General features: G+C 40.7%; 1 protein-coding gene across 1 annotated transcript in view; it reads left to right on the top strand.

Moving 5' to 3' along the window:
• Positions 1 to 349: 349 nt before the first annotated feature.
• LOC121291547 (pumilio homolog 1-like) overlaps positions 350 to 25468 on the top strand; it is a 97013-nt gene continuing 71894 nt past the window's right edge. Inside the window, 3 exon segments of the mRNA XM_041212901.1 lie at positions 350 to 370; positions 373 to 828; positions 4657 to 4791. Of these exon segments, the coding sequence (XP_041068835.1) occupies positions 350 to 370; positions 373 to 828; positions 4657 to 4791 (612 nt within the window).

A 25468-nucleotide genomic window follows, 5' to 3' on the forward strand; every position in this document is an offset into this window, starting at 1 on the left:
CATGCACCCTGTACTTATTCCTGAAAGCTTATTTTCGAGAGTTGGGTGAAGCTCCTTTTTATTCACATTCAAGTTCTGGTGATCACTTGCTAACAGTATATTCCAACACGTGGTGATCTTAGGGCAGGATTTGCATGTTGAAGTGCTATCAAAGCTAACTTTCAGTAAGAAAATGTTTGGAAGTAATTCTGTGCATTTTACATGTTTCTCGGGGTGGGGGGGGGGAACTTGCATTTTAAATACTATAAAACGGAACAAATTTTTGCATTTAATATATACACTTTTAATGCTTGCAAAAATATTTTAATCTGCTTTATTGTTTTTGTTTTGTTTTGCAGGTATAGGTGGAATGGTTGTTCCCTGTGTTTTTAAGGTATGAATGAAGTGCTCTGGCAGGACTCCCTCCCCCAGCAGCAGTATCAGCAGCAGCCGCCACCTCAGGACAGTTTCGGTAACAGCGTCGCTCACAACATGCCAGTGGTGTTAACAGGACCCTCCGCTGCCGGCCCCCAGCAACAGCAGCAGCAGCACGCCGCCTCCCAGGCGCTGGCCGCCGCCTCAGTTTCCACGCAAGGCCCCGGCTCGATGGGGCCTCCCGTGCCAGTGGTGGTGCCAGCGCTTGCGCTGGCCGCGGGCCGCTCGCAGGACGATGCCATGGTGGATTATTTCTTCCAGCGGCAGCCCGGGGAGCACCTGGGGGGAGGCGGTGGCAGTGGAGTAGCTGGGGGTGGTGGCAGTGGAGGTGGCGGAGGAGGAGGTGGAGGCGGCGGTTACAATGGGAAGCACCGCTGGCCTACAGGAGACAGCATCCATGTTGAACATCACCAGGTCAGTGCCTTTGCTTATTGTACCAAGCACTCACATTTCCCAATCACTCACCCTTAATTACTTATAACCAAAAACACATTGCTGCCAACAAACATCTCGACTTGCGTTTCGTTGTCATAACAATCCTTAAATAAATATATGGGCATATCAATGGAATTAAGAATGTTTCTTATTTAACCTCTTGAGTTGGAAGTTCAGGGGTTGGAGCCTCACTCCAGGATTTGCACAGAGATATGTTGTGTCTACAACACAAGCAGGTCATTCTGCCCAACTGCCCCATGTCTGTGTTTATGCTACACACAAGCCTTCTCCCACCTCCCACCCCTCCTTATCTAACCCTCTGAACACTAATGCTTTCTTCCTTCATGTGCTTATCTAGCTTCCTCTCAAATATATCTATACTATTTGCCTCAACTACTTAGTATTGGTGAGTTCCACATTCTAACCCCTTTCTGGATTAAGTTTCTTCTGAATTCCTTATAGAAGCTATTGGTGGCTATCTTAATTTATGGCCCCTAGTTTTGGTTTCCTCCACAAATGAAAATCATTTCTCTCTGTCTATCTTATCAAACCTTTAATCTTAAAGACCTCTAACAGGTCCCCTTTTAGCCTTTCTTTTCTATAGTAAAATGCCCTAATCTGTTCAACCTATTCTGATAAATCAAACCCCTCAGCCTGGAATTACCTGTGTCAATCTACTGTACGCCTCCCCTGGTGTCTCACTGTCCTTTTTATAATATGGAGACCAGAACTTCATACAGTTCTCCAAAAGTGGCCTAACCAAGATTGACCACACTTAGAGTCCTTGAGTCCAGAACCTGGGCTGCCACTTCAACAGCAGCTTGCGTTTATTTTGCATGTGGCATGTTTTGAATGAGATTTTAAAACGAGGCCCAGTCTATTCAGTGGACGTTAAAGAACTTGTAGTACGCTTCAGTGAAGAGCAGGGGAGTTTTGGTATCCAGGCCAACATACACCCTTTAATCAATAGCAGTATATCTGATATTTTATTGCTTTTTCAGTGAAATGTTGCTGTGCAATTTGACTGTTGCATTTGCCCACTTAATGGTGCTGACATTCAAAAGTAATTCATTGGATACAAAACATTCCTGAAGGCACTGAATCTTGAATCATGCTTGGGGGAAATGGTTTTGTAGAACCGTCCAATACTTTACCAAAGCAACCGTTCTTCATGTGCAACGGTGATGATTGACGGTGGAAAGTTGCAGTCCAAGTTTATTCCGTCTTCACCCAACACGCACACTTTACAGCAGGATTCACTAGATGGAGATCAGGAGTGAAAAATTCTTGCTGTTTTTTTTTATCTGCCCATTGTCACTGGGTCAGAATCCTGAAATGTCTGTACGCCAGCATGAAGCCTGTACTTGCTTAAAGAGAAGGCTAACCACCTTCTCGGCAATTAGGGATTGATAATAAATGCTTGGCATTGCCCACATGCCGAGAATAAATTTAAAAATAAACACACATGGAAGCTGTGGCCAATTGAGTTGTCCCTACACTGCCACCTGGGTTGAAATCAGCAAACTGAACAGAATTAGTGGCATTTTGACTCAGTTAGGACTAGCTGAACCATTTAAAGAGAACACTTCTTTTGAATCCAAATTTAATTTTTCTTTGCTCAATAAATATTTGTGCAAAAATTGCTTTTCAATTTGGGAGAGCGGCTGCTGGTGCTGTGAACTTTACCTTTAGTAATTTGTAGAAGAACATTTTACTCCATCACTGACACCTCTACCGATCACCTGATGTTTTGCCATATTGAAAAGACAACATGCCATGTGCTGTTTTGCTCTGTATGCCTTCCCTACGTGAGTTCCAGTTGATGACAGGCTGAATGTCCAGAGGTATTGAGTAGAGAGCAGACCACTCAACATGAGCATCTCTGATAGGTGGCATGAGGAAAATAGGTTTTTAGTTGTGTCTACCGTAGAACTGCTTACAATGGTGCAAGGAAGTATTCACTGGGTACTTGAAACCCTTTTCATAACAGGGAGCACAAGTCCTGCAGATCTGTCTGCTGCGTACATTCGCATCGCTCCTCTTGTGAAAAGCGTAGAAATAATTTGAACTCTGAACATAACAGTTGCTGGCAGCATAGATTGAAAGAAAATCAAACTTGATGGTGTCTGTGACAGTGCATGTTAACTGATTTCACACAGAGAAAGAAAGAAATAATTCTGATCTGCTAATACAGGGTAAACTTTTTATTTATTCTTTCATGGGATGTGGGTGCCGCTGGCAAGGCCAGCATTTGTTGCCCATCCCTAATTGCCCTTGAACTGAATGGCTTGTTAGGTCATTTCACAGGGTTGCTAAGAGTCAACCACATTGCTGTGGATCTGGAGTCACATGTAGGCCAGACCAGGTAAGGATGACAGATTTCCTTTCCTTAGTGAACCTTAGTTTATTTTATTCAGTTTAGTTTATTTTAAGTATCCTCAATTAAAATATTTGTGGTTTGAAACATTCTGTTGCATGTTGCATTGGTTTACAACCTTGCACAGGTAATAGAATGCAGGAGGTTCGCACCCAGTTTTTCATGTTGCAAGTTCCTTGTCTTTCTTTGATTTATTCCTCTTCAAAGAATACTGGGAGATGATTCTGAAGTTGTCCTAAAACTTGCTTGTTTGTTAATAAGCAATGCTAAAGTATAATGAGCAATGGAATTGGACAAGAGTCAAACCATTTTTTTGTAACAGGAATTAGCAAAATGCCAAGCCAACATTGAGCTCATTATTTATAGTTTGTTCTAATAAATGAGTTTCTCTCCTGTCTTGCACCCTGAGTTTTGTGGCGTGCACCCTGCAATCCACAGGACCTTTATTCAAGTGGCTGTTCTTCAGGTATGAGCCTTAGCTAGTGCCTATTGATAGGCTGTTGGAACAGTAGAGGGCATCACATTCACATCTGATCATCTCACCTGTCATCTGCAGGTATGCTTTTTTCATCATTTGGTAATGGCCAAGTGTAAGAATCGTAACTTTTCCTCTTTTCTAAGGATAGTTGTAGTACTCAGCTGTGATCTAAGCACAGGCATTAGCCTGTATGACCAGGTACAATGTAGGGTGCTGCCTTTACAGAATCACAATTGTTACAGCACAGAAAGGGGCCATTCAGCCCATCATGTGTGCACTGGCCATCCAAAGGAGCAATGCACCTAGTGCCATTCTCCTGCCTTCTCCCCATTACCTTGCACATTCTTCCTTTTAAGATAATAATCCAATTCCCTCTTGAATGCCCTGATTGAATCTGTCTCCACCATACACGTAGGCAGCGCATTCCAGACCTTAACCTCTCCTTGAGTGAAAAAGTTTCTCCTCTTGTCTCTGTCGCTTCTTTTGCCAATTTTCTTAAATCTGTGCCCTCTCGTTCTCAATCCTTCTGCCAATGGGAGTAGTTTTTTCCCTTTCTACTCTGCCCAGCCCCTCATAATTTTGAATTCTTCTAATCAACCTCTTAACCTTATCCTCTCCGAGCAAAACAGTCCCTACTCCTCCCATCTACCTCTACAAAATAGTTGTTTGGGGAGGCTTTCATAAAACAAGTAACTTTTCACCTCTGTATCTGCCATCCTAAAATCTCATCCTGGAAATGCTGGAGTGGAGAAGCCTGGGCACAATGCCTATAGTTGGGCTTCATCTTGGCTCGGTGGATCAGTGAAGATCTGGAAGATCCCATGTTTGATTTCTGATCTGGGGTGGGAACCTAGCATTGGGGAAGGAAGCAGCTCATTCAGGATTCCATGGGACAGAGCTGCAGTATCTGCGGTGAGCTACCATCTGATGACTCCTAAATTTACACACGCAGGCAGGCCCATTGGGCAATATAGTTGCTGTTTCTGTTGGGAGAAATAGCTGTTGCCTCCAGAGGAGGGAGAGATGTCCAACAAAAGAAATGAAGTTGTCGATTGATATTTCACTTTCTGAGAGACCTGGCATTTTGGTAAGAAGACTTCAAATGTAATTTATACGCTACCCTGTTTAGTGGGAAAATAGAGATATGGTTCATAATTTACAATGTTGATGCGGCTAAGATACGAGTTTTTGCACCTCTGTATATTGTGTCCTTAAATACAGTGTTGGTGTATATTTCCAAGTCAACTCGCTAAAGTACAGCTGGGCACTTTTGAAGTTTTATACTTTTAAAAAAAAATTATCCGTGGAAAGTACCAGATGGGAAGGATATCGCTGAATATTTTGGAAGATATGTTTATTATCAGCATTGTCGAAGTTTCAGCCTGTTAGTGTTTTCATGCTGTAGCATAGAGGTGGGAGGCAGCCGAGAATTAAAATCCATATGCATGGAGTGTCTTCAAACACTGACGAAACAAGTTATTTTGTTTTTTTCTAACAGTCATACGTTGGCTTCAGTTTTTATTTGCTTGAAACTTGTACTGTTCTGTATTTCGTAACTTACGCTTTGGTTGCACATTGTCCGTCATTTCAGTTTAAGGGTACGCAGGAAACCCCTTAAAGGTTTGTTTCCTCCTCTTCCCTCCTGTTCTTTCCTAAAGGCCTCAGTTGTAGTTTGGGAAGCGATTCATGGCTTGGATGTGAGTTGGCCTTCACTTGACACTGATACATGTGCATTTCCCCCAAGCATTTCATGTTGCAGAACGGGAGCGAGAATCTGCAATTTCCCAGCTCTCCATCTCAATCCAGTAACACTCAACCACTCTTGTCCTTGCTGCACCCCTTGTTGAGACTGGCGAAATCTTCTCGGGCCTAGGATCAAATCCAGGACTTCCTGGCCTAGCTATTCATCAGTGTTGTTTTCATCATTTAAAACGAACGTAATTGTTGAGTAAAATTAATGGTACTTTCGCTGACTGCATTAAAATGAACAGTAAACTCCAAATGTTTGGAAAAAAGAAAAAAAATTAAAAGGCATGGACAAAGGGCAGGAGAATGGAATGAATTGGCTGGCCGTTGTCATCTCCAGGCATCACGGTTCCAAAGCTCCCTTGACCAACTTACTCCCATTACCCTGCGCCCCCCACCACCACAAGAACCTTGCAAACATCAGTTTATTTGAAATTCAAATCCTACACTGGTTCCTTTCACCCATCCCGACTGCCCTTGCCGACCATCAGCTCTGGTCCTCCGTCGTCTCAAATATAAAATTCTCACCCCTGTGCTTTGTGCTCTTCATGGCCTTGCTCCTCTCTTTCTCTGTAATGTCCATCAGCCTTACAAGTCCCTCCCCACAGACCTCTTCATTAACTCCTCTTTTGCTCCTCTAAAGTTGACTGCTGTACCTTTTTTGAAATTCCCTTTCTAAACCCCTTGGACTCTCTGTCTTCCTCTTTAAGACCGTCCTTAAAACCGACCTCTTTAGCCAACTTTTGGTCACCCCATCTAATGTCTCCTTTGGCTTGGTGCTCCTTTTTGTCACATTATAAGAAATGTGGGTTTTTTTTCTTGTGTTAAAGATGTTCTAAAGATGCAAGTTATAGATGTTTCATATGTATCGTACTTTAAAGTTCTTCACAACAGTGAAAGCAAATCTTTTGAGACGTTGAGACTGAAATTAAAATTGTATCCCTGCTGAAAGCAATAGTGATCAGTGTCTACTACAACTAGATTACAAATCCAGTTTGGTAACCACAGAGCTCATTGGTTATGAGACTGGACTAGATCATGAAAGCAGCAGGGTGGTAAGAAACCTCACCAGTTCACTCGTGCCCTATAGGAAAGGAAATCTGGCAGACCCATTGCCTTTTAATGTCTTCTGAAGTGTATGTGCAAGTGACTGAGTTAAAAAGCAATTGCTGCCTTGGAATTCCCTAGCTAACATCATTGAGGGAGGAGTGCCATCAGCACAGGGACTGCAATAGTTTGGAAGTGCCCTTTGTCACCACCTCTGGAAGACTAGGGATGGGCAAATGCAGTGTCACCAATTGTCTGGGAACAGATTAAAAACAGCGCCTTGGAATGAATGTTGGAAATGATGCCTTGTCCTTTGACTAGAATTAAGGACAAGAGATCATACTAAATAAGTCGTTTCAGTTCTGAAGGCTATATTACAAAAAAGTCAAACTAAAACCACAGAAAAGACCAAAAGTAAAATTATTTCAGAAAAATAACTGGTATAGTCACTGGATGAACATGTTGTTCAACTATTGGGGCACTAAAGCTTTTTCTTCATGGATTGTATGTGTTCCAGCACAGTTCGGAAGGACCCATTATCTGTATCAGCTCTTTGCCAGAGCAATGCAAGAACTAATCGCAGTGTCTCACTCTCCATCACTCTCCATTGTCCTGTAATTCCCTCTGCTTCTGATATTTATTTTTCCAGTAAAGGATGCAGTGGCTTCTGCCTTAACCACTTCCTGTTTCAAAATATTCCGTGTTCAGCAGCCTTCTGTGTAAATAAATGTCTCTCACTTGTAGAAAGTCATGAAAAGAGAAATGGGACTTTTTTTTTTTGAAAGAAAGATTAAAATGATCCTTTACTGCAGCAGTACTTTGCAATCTATTTCCATATCTGTTTTTTAGAGAGCTCTCCAAGCTGAATATTAAAGGAGTAAACTTGTCAAAGTAGCCAAGAACTCTGTGTAACCCAAGAGGAAAGTTTGTATTAAGCTGGGAGTAATTTCACAGAAGCGAATGATTAGTTGATCCACAAGACTCTGCAAACAGTTGACGCTGGAGAAAGAGCTGAAAAGAAACAAGTATTACGGAAACAGCTCTCAGGCTGAAGTTTGGGCTTATTTTCTTCAGCTGGATGCAAAATGAATAAACAGTCATTTAACGTACTGTCTCCATTATTAGAAGTGGTGGCTGTTTTGGATCAGATTTTTGTAATATATTGCACTCAGTATGAGTGTTTCTGAAAAGTGGTTTATATTGAGTTAGGTTGCAGATCAGCCATGATCTGGTTGTATAAGGTAGGGGGCTAAATGGCCTACTCCTTGTCCTATGTTACTCCACATTAGCTCAAGTGGTGCATAAGTTTTGCTTTTAATCTTTTCCCTGGATCTCAATTGCCTCTTCCCTATCTCTCCAGGAAATCTTCCTGATTCAGCCATGGCCTTCACTTTGGCCTCTTCATCTCTGAATTCCCATGGACGTTTTCTTCTTTGCTGCTTCATCTGGTTTGTGTCTGGAGTTTATTTTTAAGTCTTAGGTTAAATCCCTTTTTATGCAGTTAATTTAGTTGACTTGAGTGTCCCTGGGTGAAGGAAGGGAAAAGTGCTAGGATTCTTGCTGCTAATTGATATTGAATGACTTGTGCAGAAAATGCTAGTAGTTGCATCGGTTGAGGACAGGATTGGACCATTGATGCCTTACATTGCTGAATATGCTGCTGATTCTCACTGCCTAGGTTAACAGAAGAATGCCTTCTCTTAATTTCTTCACCTTGCTCTCCTCTTTGACCGGGTTTTTAGTGACCCTTACTGAAGTAGTTGTTTATGAACCCTGGTCGTTGTGCCATTTGCTACTCTCGTGTACCATGAAGCCTAGGCCAACCATTTTGGTGATTTATTGTTTAGGTCTTTTGTTCTTAGTGATCTGTTCAGTGATATCAACTGCTATCCATCGTGTATAATCTCAATAAGGACGGTGGTCTTAGACTGAATGGAAAAGAAACAAAGTTGTGTCGTTTACACATTAGTTGAGAGGCAGACAACCTCTCTTACTTAGATATCGTTTTCTGCTGTCGTAGGGGGAATTTGGAGCATTGCTGCCAGGTTCCTTTGCCCTGTCAAACTCATGATATATATGAATGTATAACATTGTGCATTTAAATCTCTGACAGTTTACTAGCTTTGGTCAGTATGAAGCCAGGGGGTGCCAGTTTCAACTCCTGACACGCTGCGTTATCTAATCTGAGGCCTAATTGATGTTTGTTAATTGGCCTCAGTTACCCTAAGTTAGGAAGGAAAAATCAGCTTGGATTCCTGCACTTGATGTGTTATCCGCTGATCATTGCTGGAAACTCCACTTTAAATTGAATGAAATTCATTCCGCTGCCCTATCACACTGACTCAAATGGCCGCTCGACTGAGATGCTGGAGGATACCCAGCAAGTGTAGCGCCTCATCAAAAATCAGTACCTTCAGGGAAATAGGCAGGAGAAATTGGGTCTCTAAAGTAGGTATGCTCATTTCATGTATATATTCAACAGGAAAAGTCAAATTCATAATCAAGATTTTCCAACTTAGTTGAAAGTAAGCTTGTAGAATGCAACAACTTGGATGTATTGTTCTGTCATTCTGGAGGAGGATATTTACAAACAGAATTTTAATACTTTTTCATTCACCCATCAACAATGTTGGTGGTTTTGTGATTTTTTTTTGAGGGATTATGATGTTTTATGTGTACATACGAACTGGGAGCAGAAGTAGGCCACTCAGCCCTTCAATCTTGTTCTGCCATTTAGTAAGATCGTGGCTGATTTGATTGTAACTTGCCGCCTATCCCCGATAACCTTTCACCTCCTTGTTAATCAAGAATCTATCTAGCCCTGCTTTAAAAAATACTCAAAGACCCTGTTTCCACTGCCTTCTGAGGAAGAGAGTTCCAAAGACCCCCGACCCTGAGAAAAAATTTCTCCTCATCTCTGTCTTAAATGAGCGACCCCATATTTTTTAAACCGTGACCCCTAGTTCTAGATTCTCCCGCAAAAGGAATCATCCTCTCCACATCCACTTTGTCAAGACCCCTCAGGATCTTAAAGGTTTCGATCAAGTCATCTCTAACTCTTCTAAACTCCAACGGATACAAGCCTAACCTGTCCAACCGTTCCTCATAAGACAACCCACTCATTCCTGGTATTAGCCTAGTAAAACTTCTCTGAACTTCTAATGCATTTACATCTTTCCTTAAATAAGGAGGCCAATACTGTAGACAGTACTCCAGATGTGGTCTCACTAGTGCCCTGTACAACCTTTTTTATTCTTCCTGCCAAAATGGGCCATTTCACATTTGCCTACATTAAACTCCATTTTCCGGGTCTTCGCCCACTCACTTAACCTCTCTGTCACTTTGTAGCCTCCTTACATCCTCTACACAATTTACTTTCCTACCTGTCCTTGTGTTGTCAGCAAATTTAGCAACCATTCCTTCGGTCCTTTCATCCAAGCCATTAAATAAATTGTAAGAAGTTGAGGCCCCAGCACCAATCCCTGTGGCACACCACTCATTACATCCCGTCAACCAGAAAAAAGACTCATTTATGGCTACGCCTCTTGTTTCCTGTTAGCTAGCCAATTTTCTATCCATGCCAATAGTTTTCCCCTACACCATGAGCTTTTATTTGCTGCAATAACCTTTGATGTAGCACCTTATCAAATATCTCCTGGAAATCTAAGTACAGTACATCCATTGGCTCCCCTTTATCCACAGCACATGTTATGTCTTCAAAGAACTCCAATAAATTGGTTAAACATGGTTTCCCTTTCACAAAAACATGTTGACTCTGCCTGATAGCAGGTTGCTTGAAAAGTTTAAGGCTATAACATCTTTAATAATAGCTTCTAACATTTTCTTGTGACAGATGTTAAGCTAACTGGCCTGTGGTTTCCTGCTTTCTGTCTTCCTCCCTTTTTGAATAAAGGAGTTACATTTGCTACTTTCTGGTCTAATGGAACCTTCCCCGAATCTAGGGAATTTCAGAAAATTTAAACCAATGCATCAACTATTTCACTAGACACTTCTTTCAAGACCCTAGGATGAAGTCCATCAGGACCCAGGGATTTGTCAGCCCGCAGCTCCAACAATTTGCTCAATACCACTTCTCTGGTGATTGTTATTTCCCTGAGTTCCTCCCTCCCTCCCATTTCCTTGTCTACAGCTATTTCTGGCAAATGAGGTTAAGGGAAAGGTCCATCGACATGCTGTGGCAGACTTTTAAAGGGATGTATCAGAATACACAGAAACATTGCAATGTCCCCCATAGTGAAAACCAGTGCAAGATACCTACTTGATTCACCTGCCATCTCCTTTCCATTATTAATGCCCAAGACTTACTTTCTATAGGACCAACGCTCACTTTAACTCTTCTTATTTAAATATCTATAGAAACTCTTGCCATCTGTCTCTATATTTGCTGCTAGTTTTCTTCTGTACTCTAATTTTTCCCTCCTTATTAATCTTTTTAGCATTCTTTGTTGTTCTTCATATTCTGTCCGAGCTTCTGACCTGCCACCCATCTTTGCATAATTATATATGCTTTTTCTTTAAGTTTGATACTGTCTTTAACTTTTTTAGCTAACCACGGATGGTGGGTCCTTCCCTTGGAAGTTTGCTTTCTCATTGGATTGTATATATTCTGTGTATTCTGAAATATCCCTTTAAAAATCTGCCACAGCATCTATATGGACTTATCCTTTAACCCCATTTAACTGTTCGTTCTAGCTATCTCTGCTTTTATGCCCTCATAATTGCCCTTATTTAAGTTTAAAATACTAGTCCTGGACCTGCTCTTCTCTCACTCAAACTGAATGTAAAATTCAATCATACTACGATTGCTGTTACCTAGCGGGGTGCCTTCACTATGAGGTTATCAGTTAATCCCATCTCATTGCACAGTTCCAGGTCTAGTATAGCCTGCTCTCTTGTTTGGCTCCAGAAAACGCTGTTCCAAGAAACTATCCCAAAAACATTCAATGACCTCAGGCTACCTTTGTCCATCTGATGATTATCACTGTACCTTTCTGACAAACTCCCATTATCTCTTCCTTTTATACTCTGCACTACCATGTAGTTACAATTAGGGGGCCTGTGCACCACTCCCACATGTGACTTTTTGCCACTATTGTTTCTCATCCCAACTCAAACTTCTTCTACACTCTAGTTTCCTGAACTTGGGTCATCTTTCTCTAATGCGCTAATGCCATTATTAATTTACAGAGCCATCCACCACCTTTCCCTAGCTTCCTGTCCTTCCTAAATATCACGTACGCTTCAACATTTAGGTCCCAATCTGTCATCTTGCAGTCTCTGTAATGTCTATCAGATTGCACTTATTTATTTCTATTTGCGCTATCAGCTCACCTATTTTGTTTTGAATGCTGCATGCATTTAGATACAGAGCCTTTAATTTTGTCCTTCTGTTGTTTTTGTAATGTTGGCCTTATCTGCTGATTTACTCTTAGATTTGTACTCTCTGTCCCTTCCTGTCACATCTGTTAATCATTTCCCATATTAATACCTTTCTCTCTCACCTTGTCTCTACTCTTGTTTACCACATCTTCCCAAATTTGATCCCTTGCCCCCACTATTTAGTTTAAACCCCTCTCCATTTCCCTAGTTATGCGACTTGCTGGAACATCAGTCCCAGTAGGGTCCAGATGTAGATTGTCCCAATGATATAGCCCGCACTTTCCCCAGTATTAGTGCCACTGCCCCACAAACTGGAACCCACTTCTCTCACAGCAGTCTTTGAGCTACACATTTATTTCTCTAGTCTTCTTTGCCATGTACCAACTTGCACGTGGCTCAGGTAATAATCCAGCTCAGTGACACTGAGCCGAAGCTCCTCAAGGCGCAGACACTTGCTGACATGTTTGCCCTGGATCACACTGGATCCCACATGCTGCAGCCATGACACATCACCAGTCCCGCCATCTTTATGTGCTTTAATTAATTACTTAATTATTTTATTTGATTATTTATTTTATGTATTTTATAAATCTTACTACAAATTCCTGTACTATTTTGAACCTTCAGATTGGAAATAGACCTATCCACTTAGTAGATACCTACCAAACAGCTAGCTAGCTTCCCTGCAGTAGAACAAAAACCAATTCCTGCAGGGTGAAAATATTAGAGAAAAAACAAAGGGGCACCTCCCTCCCCTCCTCAGCAAACTTCCTCAGCTCACCAAACTCTCATGCTGTTAAAGTTGCACTCAGTGCTGGTCGATCTGAGAATGTCTGAATTTATATTGTCTGAAACAAAGGGACAGAACAAACCAGTTTGAGCTAGCTTCCTGAATTAACTATTTTCTGCAGCTGCCAATGGATAGCTTCTATCTCTCTTTTTAGGCCCTTGGATGAAACTTAGAATTTAAACAGCACTTGCAGTTAAATGTTAAATCTATACAATATTAGATTTTTAGAAAGAGACTTAAGGTTCCCTCAACTCACCAATACTCTCTCTATTGAGCTAGGGCTTACTGAGTAAATATTAATGCGGTTACATATTCAATTGGATCAGAAGTAAGTAGTGGCAGGGAGCACTTTTTTTCAATAAAAGCAGATGCAATGATTATTTGAAATCGCTGCCTTTCAAGTGGGTACTTTGCTGTGAGACCTGTGAAATAAACTTGAGTGAATCAATATGTTTAAGAGGTTTATTTGAGATGAAGAGAAAAAGATTTTTGACTTTTTTCTGGTATGGATTCAATGTATGGCATGCAATGTACATGACTTTTAGTTAGACTTGTTTAACTTGTGTAATTATTGGCAAGTTTGTTTGCTTAATGGTTTTCTACCTCATTGAAAAAGAACAAGGAATTTCTGATCTAATTTCCCATTTTCTTTAGATTATCAGGCAGGTTTCAGTTTGATTATGCCTCTGGTTGCACCAAATGAGAGCTGGTTGCAGCGAATAACTGAAGAGATATAGCAATAACCAGTTTGACTGAATTGCAAAAAGTATTGCAAGTGTGGTCTTTTTCGATTGTTTGCAGGGTGCAGGTAGATTGTGCCTGTAACAGACTTTGGGGCTTGAAATGCTACTGTTTAGATAATGGTATAGGTGAATGAATAATGGTCAGGGCCTGTTCTCCCCACACATTATAGTAAGTAATTTTAAGATATAATCAGTTTCCTTTCATTATAATGAAGTTATGATTGTTGAGAACTTAAGATGCTGCTTGTAGATTCCAAGCAGGCATATCATTTCTGATTCAGTATAATAATATCTTGTGTACTGTGAGGTCTTACAGCAATAGTAGGATCTGAGCCAGATAAAACAGATCTAATGTTAATGAAGGAAGCCACTCATTTATGCTTGGACAGCATTTAATGTAGCTTTGGAAATGTGTTTTTATTTCAGCCAAGTTTCTCTGTATCTTCCTGTGTTTTTGTGTGTGTTTGTGTGTGTGTGTGTGTGTGTGTGTGTGTTGGGGGGGGGGGGGTGGTTGGTGATATATTGCTGCTTGATGTGGTATGTCAAGTAGATGCCCATGTACCTCTGGTGCTATACACAAATGGCCCTCCTTGGTGGGTGGCTCTATATAGTGAGTGTCTGCTGGTGTTTCTGGAGATGCAGGGAAATTAAGTTAAATCTAATACTATCCTCACCTGAACCTCTCAGTAAGCTCTAGTAAGGAATGGTTGGTGATTATAATTGACGGATTTGGCAAACCTCTCTCACTTCAGTCCCAGAAACCAAGCAAGGTTCGCTGAGTCCAATTGTAGTATTGTCTCCGGCTTTGCCAACTGAGCCATTAGGGAAGTCCTGACTTTTCTTCAGCTGTATATTAATAACAGAATTTTTAAATCAGGTTTTTGCACCAATGGATTGGAGTCCAGTGTAAAATCAGTTTTTCCTGTATGTGAAAATTGAATGCAAGCCTTTATCAATAACCATGTAACCTGTTGCATTTTTAACATTTGTTGCTTTAATTCCATCTGTAAATAAACCTGATCAGACTACTTATTTCAATCAAATGGTCCATTGATCTCCGAAATGCCTGATTAGGAACTTGGGGCTTCTTTTCTGATCACGTAGTTGAGAACTCATGAAAGAAACATGGTGCATTCTGATGATGAAGTTACCAAGCTATACATTTTCTTTGTTTGCACTCTTATTGAAGGTCTTCGCAGAAAACAACTGTTGAATGGTCCTGGATAGATTATTTCATGAGATGCTTGTCAGACATGTTACCAATGCCATTGAAACAAAGAGAAATTTAGTAGATTACATTGTGTTTGCCAGTTGTGGGAACTAGTGGCTGAAGAACACTGTAACAATGCCCATCATCTTGAGTAGATTTACTCCAGTCAGAATGCCGCTGATGGTGTCATTCAAGTGAATCTTTTCAGGTTTTCTTCATCGGCATTGGGTTGCATTGACATTGCTGGACAAAGAACTCTCTTTATTCACAAACTGGAAGTGCACCTCGGAACTTATTTATCCTCAACCTTCTAGGATTGATGAAGAGTTGAGAGGTCAGTCTGCTGTTTACTGACAGAAAGTCACGAGCCTTGCTTTCCTGAAGGTTTAGTTGGCACTGAGCGCTTGCGTGCACACCAAGGTTCGAAATTCAATCCCCGATCTGTGCTGTGTTGGCCGAATCTGGTGGTAGAGTCACCACAATTGGCCTCTGCTGTCTTAGAGTAGGAAGGAGAAAATGGAAAATTGGCCACAGTCCTGCTGCTGCTCCCTGTCTAGTGACCACTGCTGAAAGTGCGTGCACATGTGCTGTGATGTCTCTGTCATTAAACAGCCTGCCTACACAGTATAGATTGGTAGGTGGGGTACAAGAGGGCACTTGACTCCCATAAGCACAGCCCCCTCTAAAGGTATTAGCTTCTTTGGCAATACGGGGTGGCGTGGAGTAACTTGTCAGGAAGAGTGGGAGCTATCAAAGACATTGGATTGCCAGTGAGCAGCTGCTTGTGTAAATGTTTACATGCAAATAACTCCACTTTGCTTAGACCCTTGCTTCCCACTCACACTGCTGTCAAACCAATACCTGTGGTACAAGTAAAGTATGAGAGAGACATTGCTTGAAAAGAAGTGTATGTGACTGCTATTAACTTTTCACTCGTTTTAAAAAAAAAAATCAGGAGACCTATTGCTAGCAAGATTTGTTGTGCAAATCCCTTCCCTAAACCTTGTGCTTAAGGGGTCATAAAATTATATAAGATTTATTTATCCCCTTTAACAGTAATTGGCAAGTAAAATGTTCTTGCTAATTACAGTTGGTCAATTTATGGTTAGATCACTTTTGTTTGCTGTGAAGTATTGTGGTTATCATCCATTTCATGAAATTGGATTGATGTTTGGATTAAATAATTTCTTCTTTCCAGAATTACAGGAAAAACTCTGGCAAATCATACTTTCCTGGTCATAAATCAGATCTTCTCCATATCATTATGTACAGAAACATTTGCTGTTTCTTTGTTAATACTTCTGTAGAGATATTGACTGTCAAACAGGATACCAGTGGAATCAGATAAGAGTGTTGGTGAAGATACCTTACTGTAGATAACTTGAGTACACTTGGCACACTAGCAGAAACTGCATTCAATTTGGATCAGAATGTTGGTTTTCCTCTCCAGGACTAGAAATTTTCATGAGCCAAAGTTTATACTAACTTGATTTAGATGTGTTGCAACAACAGCCCTCTTCTGAGGTTGAGGTGGTGATTTTATTCTGAACGTTCAGAGTAAATCATTGTCCTCATCATTTTTTTTGGACTGTTTTATGTGCACCTGCCGCATGCGAATGTCCAGTCTGTTCCAAGTTAGAATTTAATGAATAAAACAATCCAGCTTGTTGACAATGAGAGCTGTCTGTGATAACCTTTTTCAAGGCTTGTTCGTGTTTTCATGTTTGGCCACGTTTCAGGATGTCTCTTTAAATGGCCATTCTTCATGAGGCTAGCTAGTAAGTGTGAATTAGTTATACTACTGTGGAGGCATCGCAGCCAGGTCCAAACTTGTCCCCACTCCAGTTTAACCCCCCCCCAGCAGAATCTGGTCAGTATGCATTAAATTGGGATTCCGGAACTGATTCTGGCTCAGCTCTCTGGTCCCCAGCTGTTGATGGAAACTGCAGTGAGATCAGGCGAGACCAGGGATTGAATCTAGCCCCTTCTCAATCTGTGTGGCACAGGCAGTTCCTTTATTCAACAAACTATTGAGGGATTATTAACGGTGGAAATACGAAATCCTGTTGCCATGTGTCGTAACAGGCAGCTTCAGTTTTGTCTGCTCTCACATCAGAAAAGACAGGAAGTCCAAAAAAAACAGCACTGCAGATATCCACGTATCAGGGAGTTCACAATCTAATAAGTAGAGGGGAAAAAACAACACTAAGTGCTATCACTAGGATTTCGGCAAATTTTATTAGTGGGCATGCAAAACTTTAGTCCTGTATATACATCAGTTGGAGGAAAACATTTGGTTGTAGATTTTTTTCTCCAGAGCTTGGGTTATGTGAGCATTAGAGATCTCAGGTGATGTTAGGTGATGGTGGGATCAGTTTGAGTGGATGTGTTGAAAATAATTCATAAGAGGCATCTTGACTTAACCATGTCTGTAAGAAATCTCGGCATTTCATGGTTGTAATCAATTGTAATATTGTTTCTTGCTCTGCATCTGAACCTTGAGAACATTCTAGACTTTGTGCTGCTGGTGACCTAATTGCAGGAGCTGCTTTGGAGACTTGTGAACGAAGCAGTAGGAGGGAGTAAAAATTAACAAAGCAAATTAACTGGCCTTTTAATTTTTTAGCTTCAGCTTTGCATGATGAATTTCATTTCTCATCTTTTGTTTTAAATTGAAAAACCATGGTATAAGGCCAAAGTTCCTATTGCAGGGAATAAAGGATGAAATTATGTAAATCAGAAAGCAACCATTAAATGCCTTGAAGTTTGGGGCTTAAAAGCCTCTAGATCGCAAGTAGAGGTTTAGATGTTAAAAGTTTTACGGTGTAAGAAAGATTATATTTGAGCGTGATTGATGTTGATTTTTTGAGAATGCAGACAGAAGGAAAATAGTGATAAAAGGGAAGTATAATTTGGAACTGTAAACATTATTTAGTTCAAGATAAAATAAAATCCTCTTTCCGATGTATATTAAATGTGAAATTCATGGCACACACACGGTGCTAGTTGGCAGTGAACTTTGGTAGAAATGCACATCTGCTGTCTTCCTCTCCACTTTCTGCTCTGATTGGAGGCACCACCTGCTGGTGAATCCACTATTTTTAATGGCCATTATGTACATGGGCAGGGAAAAAAAAAACTCTGGCCAGCAGGTAGCTGTTGTTTTCGAACCACCCTCCCCAGTTGCAAAAACCCTGACTCTGGACTCGATCTCAGCATAGTGAAAAGGACTTGGAAAGCATCTTTTACACTGTACAATTGCCAGCATGCTTGTGCATGCACCTATTGTGTCCTGAGCTTATGTAATTTTTCAAAATGCTTTTTTTTAAAAACGTTCTTTTCAGTTCCATTTTGCTATGGTGTGCAGAGGAGTCCAATTGAAGGCAGATAGCATGAACAGTGCACTCAAGGGCCTGTTGTGGGCTGGTAGTTAGCTTACGGCCATATTTGTTTCCCTTCCTCCATTCTGCTGGTAAATCTGTCCTTGGATTGTGCAGAGCATAAATGGGGATGTTTGACAGTCAGGTAGTTACTGAGTTTTGAGCACTAATGTGCTGTGTATCCTGCTAACACTAGGTTATAACCCACCCTGAAATCAGTTAACACCACTCTTCTTTTCCAAGTACAATGGGGAGTTGTGTTAATCTGAATGGTACATTGGAATTAATACAGTCCCCCTCCAGTCTTGATATTGTGGCGGAGCATTTGCTGGTTATTTTTGCTCTTGTGTCTTGGAAAATGAACAGGACAAAAGTAGTGGAAGTGGGGGCAATAGAGTGAAATTAAACATAGCAACAGGCTTGGGCAGACGGAAGAGTATGGGTGTGCAGTCTGGCCTGAATTCTATGCATGGTAGCAATACCATGGTCACTGCATTAATCTTATAACAATTGGACTTTATAGAAGGCTGGAAATCTGATATAAAAACAGAACATGCTAGTCATATACAGCAGATCAATTTGCAAAGGTGGGTCAGTGTTTGTGTTTTACCTATCGTCATGCAAGGTTACACCTGGATCACAAACCTATGTTTCTCTTTCTCAGATGTTGGTCAATCTGCTCCATTCCCTTGTTTTCATTTCAAAGCTTCTGAACTTTATTCTAGTTGCTTTACTGTTGACTGTAGTAGAACAAGATTATAGCCAGTATAAACAAAAGTAAAATGGCACAGAAATGTTGGCACTGAAGCTTTTGTGGGTTTGCAACAGTTTTTATTGTAAACCAGAATGTGTTGAACCAATCTTTTCTGTTACAAATGCAACTTCTACGATGCCATTAGTTCTCACAGGATGTGCCTGTAAGGTCGTCTTGGTGTTGACTAGTGTTTACGGAGTAGAAAATTTCGGAATTATGGTTGAGACATCTGTAACGAGTTTCAGCTGTTGGGGTTTGGAAAAATCAACATCATGAAGACGGAGACCTGTGCTGAATGTTAAATGGTTTAATTGGAAGGGTATTTACTGTATGTCATGATCTGATGACAAATCTCAAATTAATCATTGGCCATGACCTTTAGTTGCCAAACTTAAGGATAAAATAGGTGCTGGTAATCTACAAAATAGGCTTAAAATAATTTTGTTTTCGATTAACTTAAATCCACTATTGGGGACAAAAGCAAGGTTTAAAGCTTAATTTGCAAATCAAACCTAATTTAAAAGATGTTCCTTTAAAAAAAAAAGGTAGATATATGTTTTGTGCAACAGATTTCATTTATTTACACACAACACTGTAAACCTTGCAAAAATTACATAAAACTGGAAGTTTTCATTAAAGCTCCACCCAGCAGGCCTCCATTAACTCCTGCATTACTTCAGATGCCATTTTGTGATACTTGTACTCCTGGCCTCAGGGTGATGCCAGATGGTGTCTGTGTTCAGAATTTCTGAGGTGATACTGAATGATATCAGTAAAAATATTCCACATTTGTAAAGGATTTCTGATATAAATATGTACTCTCAAAAAATGCATGTGCTTATATCTTAATTCTAATGCTTTGAGGAAAGAGTTTTTAATCCTAATGTTTAACTTCTTGTATTGTCCTGGATGGCTTGGTCATATAAATTGTAACTTTTTACTTTACATTCCACATCTTCTAACCAAATCTGATTGTAAATACGGTACTGTAATGTTTTCTGGATCCAGCTGGTTGAATTTAACCAGACTGTCGAGCAGGTTTCAATAAACTCGGCCTATTCACGTGAACATATGTTGAAGTTTTTAACTGCATTCTGTCCTGGTTTCTCAAATGGGACTCAGAAGAATTATCTGGCCTGGAAAATGCAGAAGTATGCCACTTGAAGCTGAGTTTTCTTACTTTTCATCTCTGCAGTGTGCATAACAGATTAGGAAATGTCCAAATTCAGGGAGAACAACCACCCACAAAAAAAAGCCCAATTGCAAAGACCTTGGTGGGAGAATGTCTGCTGCATTATAATTTAAGGGGAATCATTTTGCATGTTGTGTTCAGTAATATAGGTAGTCAGAGATGCCAGTGTTCCATTATTGCCTTGTCTCATGCGCAGTGCATTTTGGGAGAATGACATGGAAAGCAATGTGGTACTGATTAGGTGATGCTGAAGCTTCCTTTTGTTTCGTTAGAGCTTGGTGCGTTCTCAAGTCTTCTATTAAGTGGCAGGTGGCCTCTTCCAGGATTTCCTCAGAGTCTGTTTTGACCAGCTGCTTGGACAGGAGTAAGCAAACTGTATATAGCATGTGAGCCAAGTGCGACTAAGCGAGCCCTGGTAATCAACCCACAAGGGCAAGGCAATTCATTACTCTTTGTGCTTCTGTTAATTGCTGGTTTTCCTGGTTCAATCTAATGAACCTGGAAATTTGGGGAAGGTTTTTTCTTAACATTGGTTGTAACGGCTAAGTAAGAAAAATTGGAAGCCAATAGCATCTGAAACGTGAGATTCATGCATGTTAATGGGACCACTGAGTTCCACCTGAACATGTGGCCTTTGAGTCTCCATAGTTTACAACATAAGTTAATGGAGAAAAGGCACTAGGATATTGTTGTATGAGGTATTAACAAGATAGGGTACCTGATTTTTCTGCTCTTTCTCCGCGCCCCCCCACCTCCCTATTTGCCATTTTGCAGACTCCATTTGGTACACCTCCATTCAGAAATAGAATGGAGTGAGGAGTGAACCTGGTTAGCATTTCTGTTCCAAAATATGGGAGTATCATTGTGCTGGATTAGGGGGGCAATTATTTTTATGGTTATATTTGCAGATTATTAGTGGCATAATCCATAACCAACAATTAAACCAAGGAAAGGTTTTACCTTTTAAGGTGCTGTGAAAGCAGTTAAGGTGCCTTATGATATCATAAGGAAGCTATTGTGACACTTCAATGAGTACTGTGACATCATAATCAGTTGGGTATTTTCACTCTAGAATAAGAATTATATAAGTTATGAAATCCATGTAGAAGTCCTTGAGTATCTCCACACTTGAAAACTAAAAGATGAGAGTAAATTGAACGGAATACCTGTATACATATGCCTTTAGCACTCGTTTTGAGTTGGTGTGCTGAGTGAGCTTGGTCACATTGCAGGGGATGGCTTAAAATTGCTCCCTCCTGAATTCGCAAGCGCCATAGTGAACTAGGTAAGAAAATAGAAATTGTAATAAGATGCTTGGACATTTGGAAATTATGAAACTTGTCAAACATTTGCATGGTTGTGTTTGATAAACCAGTTTTTCATTGCCATCAGTGTAACAAGGTTTTCTCAGTCCTTTCAACAGAATTTACACCCCCCCCACCCCCACCCCTCCTGTCATTATTTTAAATACGCAAAGGATTTTCAGGAACAAGAGAAGGGCTGCGCACCAGACAAGCGTGTCCCTTTTGCAGAGATCAGCCCCACCTGTCTGCATCTGTCAATCCCTTCTCCAGTTATCTCTGGAACCCATCTACTTCCAGTAGCTTTCCCTGATAATTTTGCTCAATTTCCCCCTTTCCTAAGTTCACCTTGGTGCCCCTTGGTATTTGCAGTCTTTATTAACAATACATTATTGAACCCATACATCATTTTGAACAACCAAGACTAATAGATGATGATGACATTCTTGTACTATAATTCCTTATTTAGTTACAATGCAATGTTATATTTATATAGTTTACAATGTACATCGTGTAGTGCGGTAATGTTCACTTTCTGACCATGGGCCTGCTTGCTTCCCCTGAGTCCTGGAAGTTCAGCCTGCAAAACCCAGGAGACTGTCCTGTTTGCAATTAAATTATTTGGTTGTTTGTCTTTGAATTTTGTGCATCTGGAGGACTGTTTTTATGCTGTGGTTTAATTTGTGCATGAATTTTAACTCGGAATATCGAAACATGTTGGTATCAACATCTTGACACAAAATTGATGGAAACATGAATTTAAACTTTATAAACAGCTGCTGAGCTTTGACAGCACTCTCAAATGTACCACAAAGACATTAGTTTTGGTGGTCTCTTACAGGGGCGCTCATGCTTTTTGCTTCTGAGAACCACCCCCCCCCATGCTATAAAAATTCCACAGACCCCTGTAACACAGCACAAGTATTTTCTATATAAAAATTAGCTATACAATTAAACATAATTTTTTGTTAGTTTTGTTTAACTCTGTTTGAGCGCTATTGCCGGTCTTTCCCCTTCTGGGGCTGAGATTTTCTCTTCACACTCCTTTTACTTTGAAAGTTGTTTGTACCTGAACCAAGCATTTTTTTAAAAATTCATATGCTGGTGGGAATATGGTACTAGGCACAGGTCTGGGTGCATGGAAGAGTGAACACATGAGCGGCATGGAACTAAAGAAAGTAGAAAACATGGACACAAGGAATTTTGTCCACTTATTTGACGCTCTCAAGTGAGAGACTAGGGAAACGAGATGAAGCTTTAAGTCATGCCCCCTCTCCCTCTCTTTCTTTCTCTCTTCCCCTCTCTCTCCCTCTCTGGCACTGTTCTCTGCGCTGTTCACTCTCATTGGACGGCATCCCTTGATTGATGAGGCACCTCAGCTGCTGCTTGTCCCGACTTTGATCCTGATTGGTCTATAATCACATCAATTTTTTTTACATATTCTATCACTATTTTTGGTGGACCTCTTGAAAACTTTTCATGGATTCCCAGTGGCTTTTGTTGAGAAACCTGGTCTAGCCTACATGGTATAACAATAAGTGAACTTTGTCAAGTGGGTAAGCTATGGTTAGGGAATGGTGAAAACCCAAGAGGTTGCCCATGTAGCATTCCACAGGTGATTTTGGGCAGGGGCAAGAAGTGAAAATAACTTGAATAATATCTGTGCCGGAAAGTACTCTACAGTGTCTTAAAGCTCTTCTGACCACTTTTCCAGTGTCACTGCCTCCATTGAGAATGGGCAAGAGAGTGGAGTTGAGGCTAAGATCAGATCAGCCGTGATCTATTGAATGGTGGAGCAGGCTGCAGGGGCCTTATGGCCTGCCTATTCCTGCTCCTATTGCTCATGTTTGTATAAGTTGAAGATGTACTGTACAGCAACGGTTGTCTTATGCCTTGTTCCAAGTCAACATCTTGCTATAGAATCACAAGTTGCTCGAGTTGAATGTAAAATAACAGTGGCTACAGGAACTATTTCATCTGAGCTGATGTTGGGAGAACTTGCATGAGCAATAATGGAGCTGTACAGCATGTTAGCTTTCTGGCTGATATTTGTACATAATCCTTAAACCTCTTTAATTACTGTTATTCAGTGGGCATACCGAGTGTGATCACAGTGATCTAAGTGAGAAGGTAATGAAGATAGTGATGTAAGAGCTGAAATAAGGGCTTCCGCGTAACTGGCCCTAAAGTAATGATTTATTTATTTGCCGAGTTTACTATACCTGTTCCTGCTTAAGGCAGTTATCGTGCTAAGTTTATAGAGGAAGATACTGAGCAGAAGTGCTAAGGAGCCTGCACATGTGCTTGGCTGAAACATGGATATGGTTGGGTTTTGATCCAATAACACACACTATTCACTGGTAATCTGCAATGAAATAAAACCAGTTTTATTTTGAATCTACCAATCTACAGCTGTAATTAGAAACCTTTCAAAGCCTGGTTTAACATCGGGCCTTGGGAGTGAATTGAGAGATGGAAGCCATAAATCACTGAGGTTTTTCTCTTGGTCTTGCAGTTCTCAACTTCAGATGGTGACAGTTATTTGCACCATTTCTGTCTACTTAATATTTAAACCTCTTGTGGGATTTCTTGCATCTATTATGCTTCATAAAGTGAGTATTTGGAAATTGTTATATGCTGGATGTATGTAATCACTTTGATTCACATACCTTGGAATTGTAGGGCCATTCTTGTGCAGTAAGGCTATTTTTCCTCCTTTTTGCTGGTTCAGATCTTCCTCTTATACCTGTTCACCACACAAGCTATCTAATACATCTTGATTTCTAGAACACTGGTTTATGGAAAGGCTTCTATTTAACCAAACCTGCCTGTCTCTACTCTATTTCTGTGGCATTTCCTTAGGATCAGTATTCCCTCCTTCCCAACTGTACTGGTTTGAGTTAAGAGTTGTGATGTGATAATTTTACTTCATACTTTACACCCCACCAGTATGAGTTTCATAACCAGTTTCATTTGTTCCCCAATCTATGTGCTCACCTTTCTATTTCTTGCTTGCTTAATGATGGGTGTAGCTAATAATACTTTTTGGGGTTTAATTGCATTCTGCTTAATTTGTGTTTTTTGGAATATTTCTTTTATTCCCTATGTTGGCAAGGCTGCATTTATTGCCCAGGGAGGTGATGTTGGGCCTTCTCTATGAACTCCTACAATCTTCATGCTGATGGCACCCCCACAATTGTGGCAGATGGGGAATTCCAGGTACTGACTGAGCATTGACGAAGGAACAGATTTTTGTCTAGAGTCAGTATTCTATTTGACGTGATGGGGGAGGATTTGGAAATGATTTCTTTCGTATGGCATTGGTGCTCTTGTTCTTTTTGCCAAAAGAGATTACTGGGGTGGAAGGTGCCATCAAAATTGCTTCGAATTTGCTGTGTAGGAACAGGCAATTCGGCCATCTGGGCCATGCTGTTGTTTATGATGCACATGAGCCTTGTCCCATCAATCTATCTACCCCTTATATCCTTCTATTCCTTTCTCTGGCATTTACTTGTTGCAAATGTTAGCTATCTGCATGTAAGCAAGCCCATCCTACACGTTTCCGTGCTACTCTTGGCTGGCACTGGCTGTTTCATTATCAAAGGAGCTGTGAGTGGAACTTGAACACTGGAATTGTCAGAGAACAACCTATTCCAGACTTTATGACTTGTGGTTGTTAATATAGCAGCTGAAAGCAGTTTGGACGAAGGCATTTACCAGGGAAGCTCTGGCAGTTATGTACTGTGGACTATAATAACTGGCCTCCAAGAACCAGAAGTACCTTAATATGTAATATAGGAGCTCCTCTCTCAATGTGTTTCAAACCCTCGGCTGTTGCATCTGCATCAGCATCAGGCACTCCCAGACTGAGTGCTTTGTACCCTGTATTATACTCAACCTTTGGGATGCTTGACGCCAAGAACACCACCACCAGCATCAGTCAGTGTATATTTTCTCGTACACCAAATAATTTTGACTCCTGCTGGAAGGCATTGTGGCCATTAGCCGTTGGCCATTAACTGTTGATGTGTATATTGAGTGGCTCTGTGCTCTGATTTTCTTAGTGGAAAGTACTTCATTCTCTGGTATGCTGCTGAAGTGAAACCTTGTCACTTTGCTCTTCCTGCACCTGGTTGGCCAAGTGTTAAGAGCCGACTGAACACCCTGCAAATAAATTGTAAATCAACAGTTGCATCAGGTC

Source organism: Carcharodon carcharias, chromosome 19 (assembly GCF_017639515.1).
Source record: "Carcharodon carcharias isolate sCarCar2 chromosome 19, sCarCar2.pri, whole genome shotgun sequence".
In the NCBI taxonomy this organism is placed as follows: Eukaryota; Metazoa; Chordata; class Chondrichthyes; order Lamniformes; family Lamnidae; genus Carcharodon; species Carcharodon carcharias.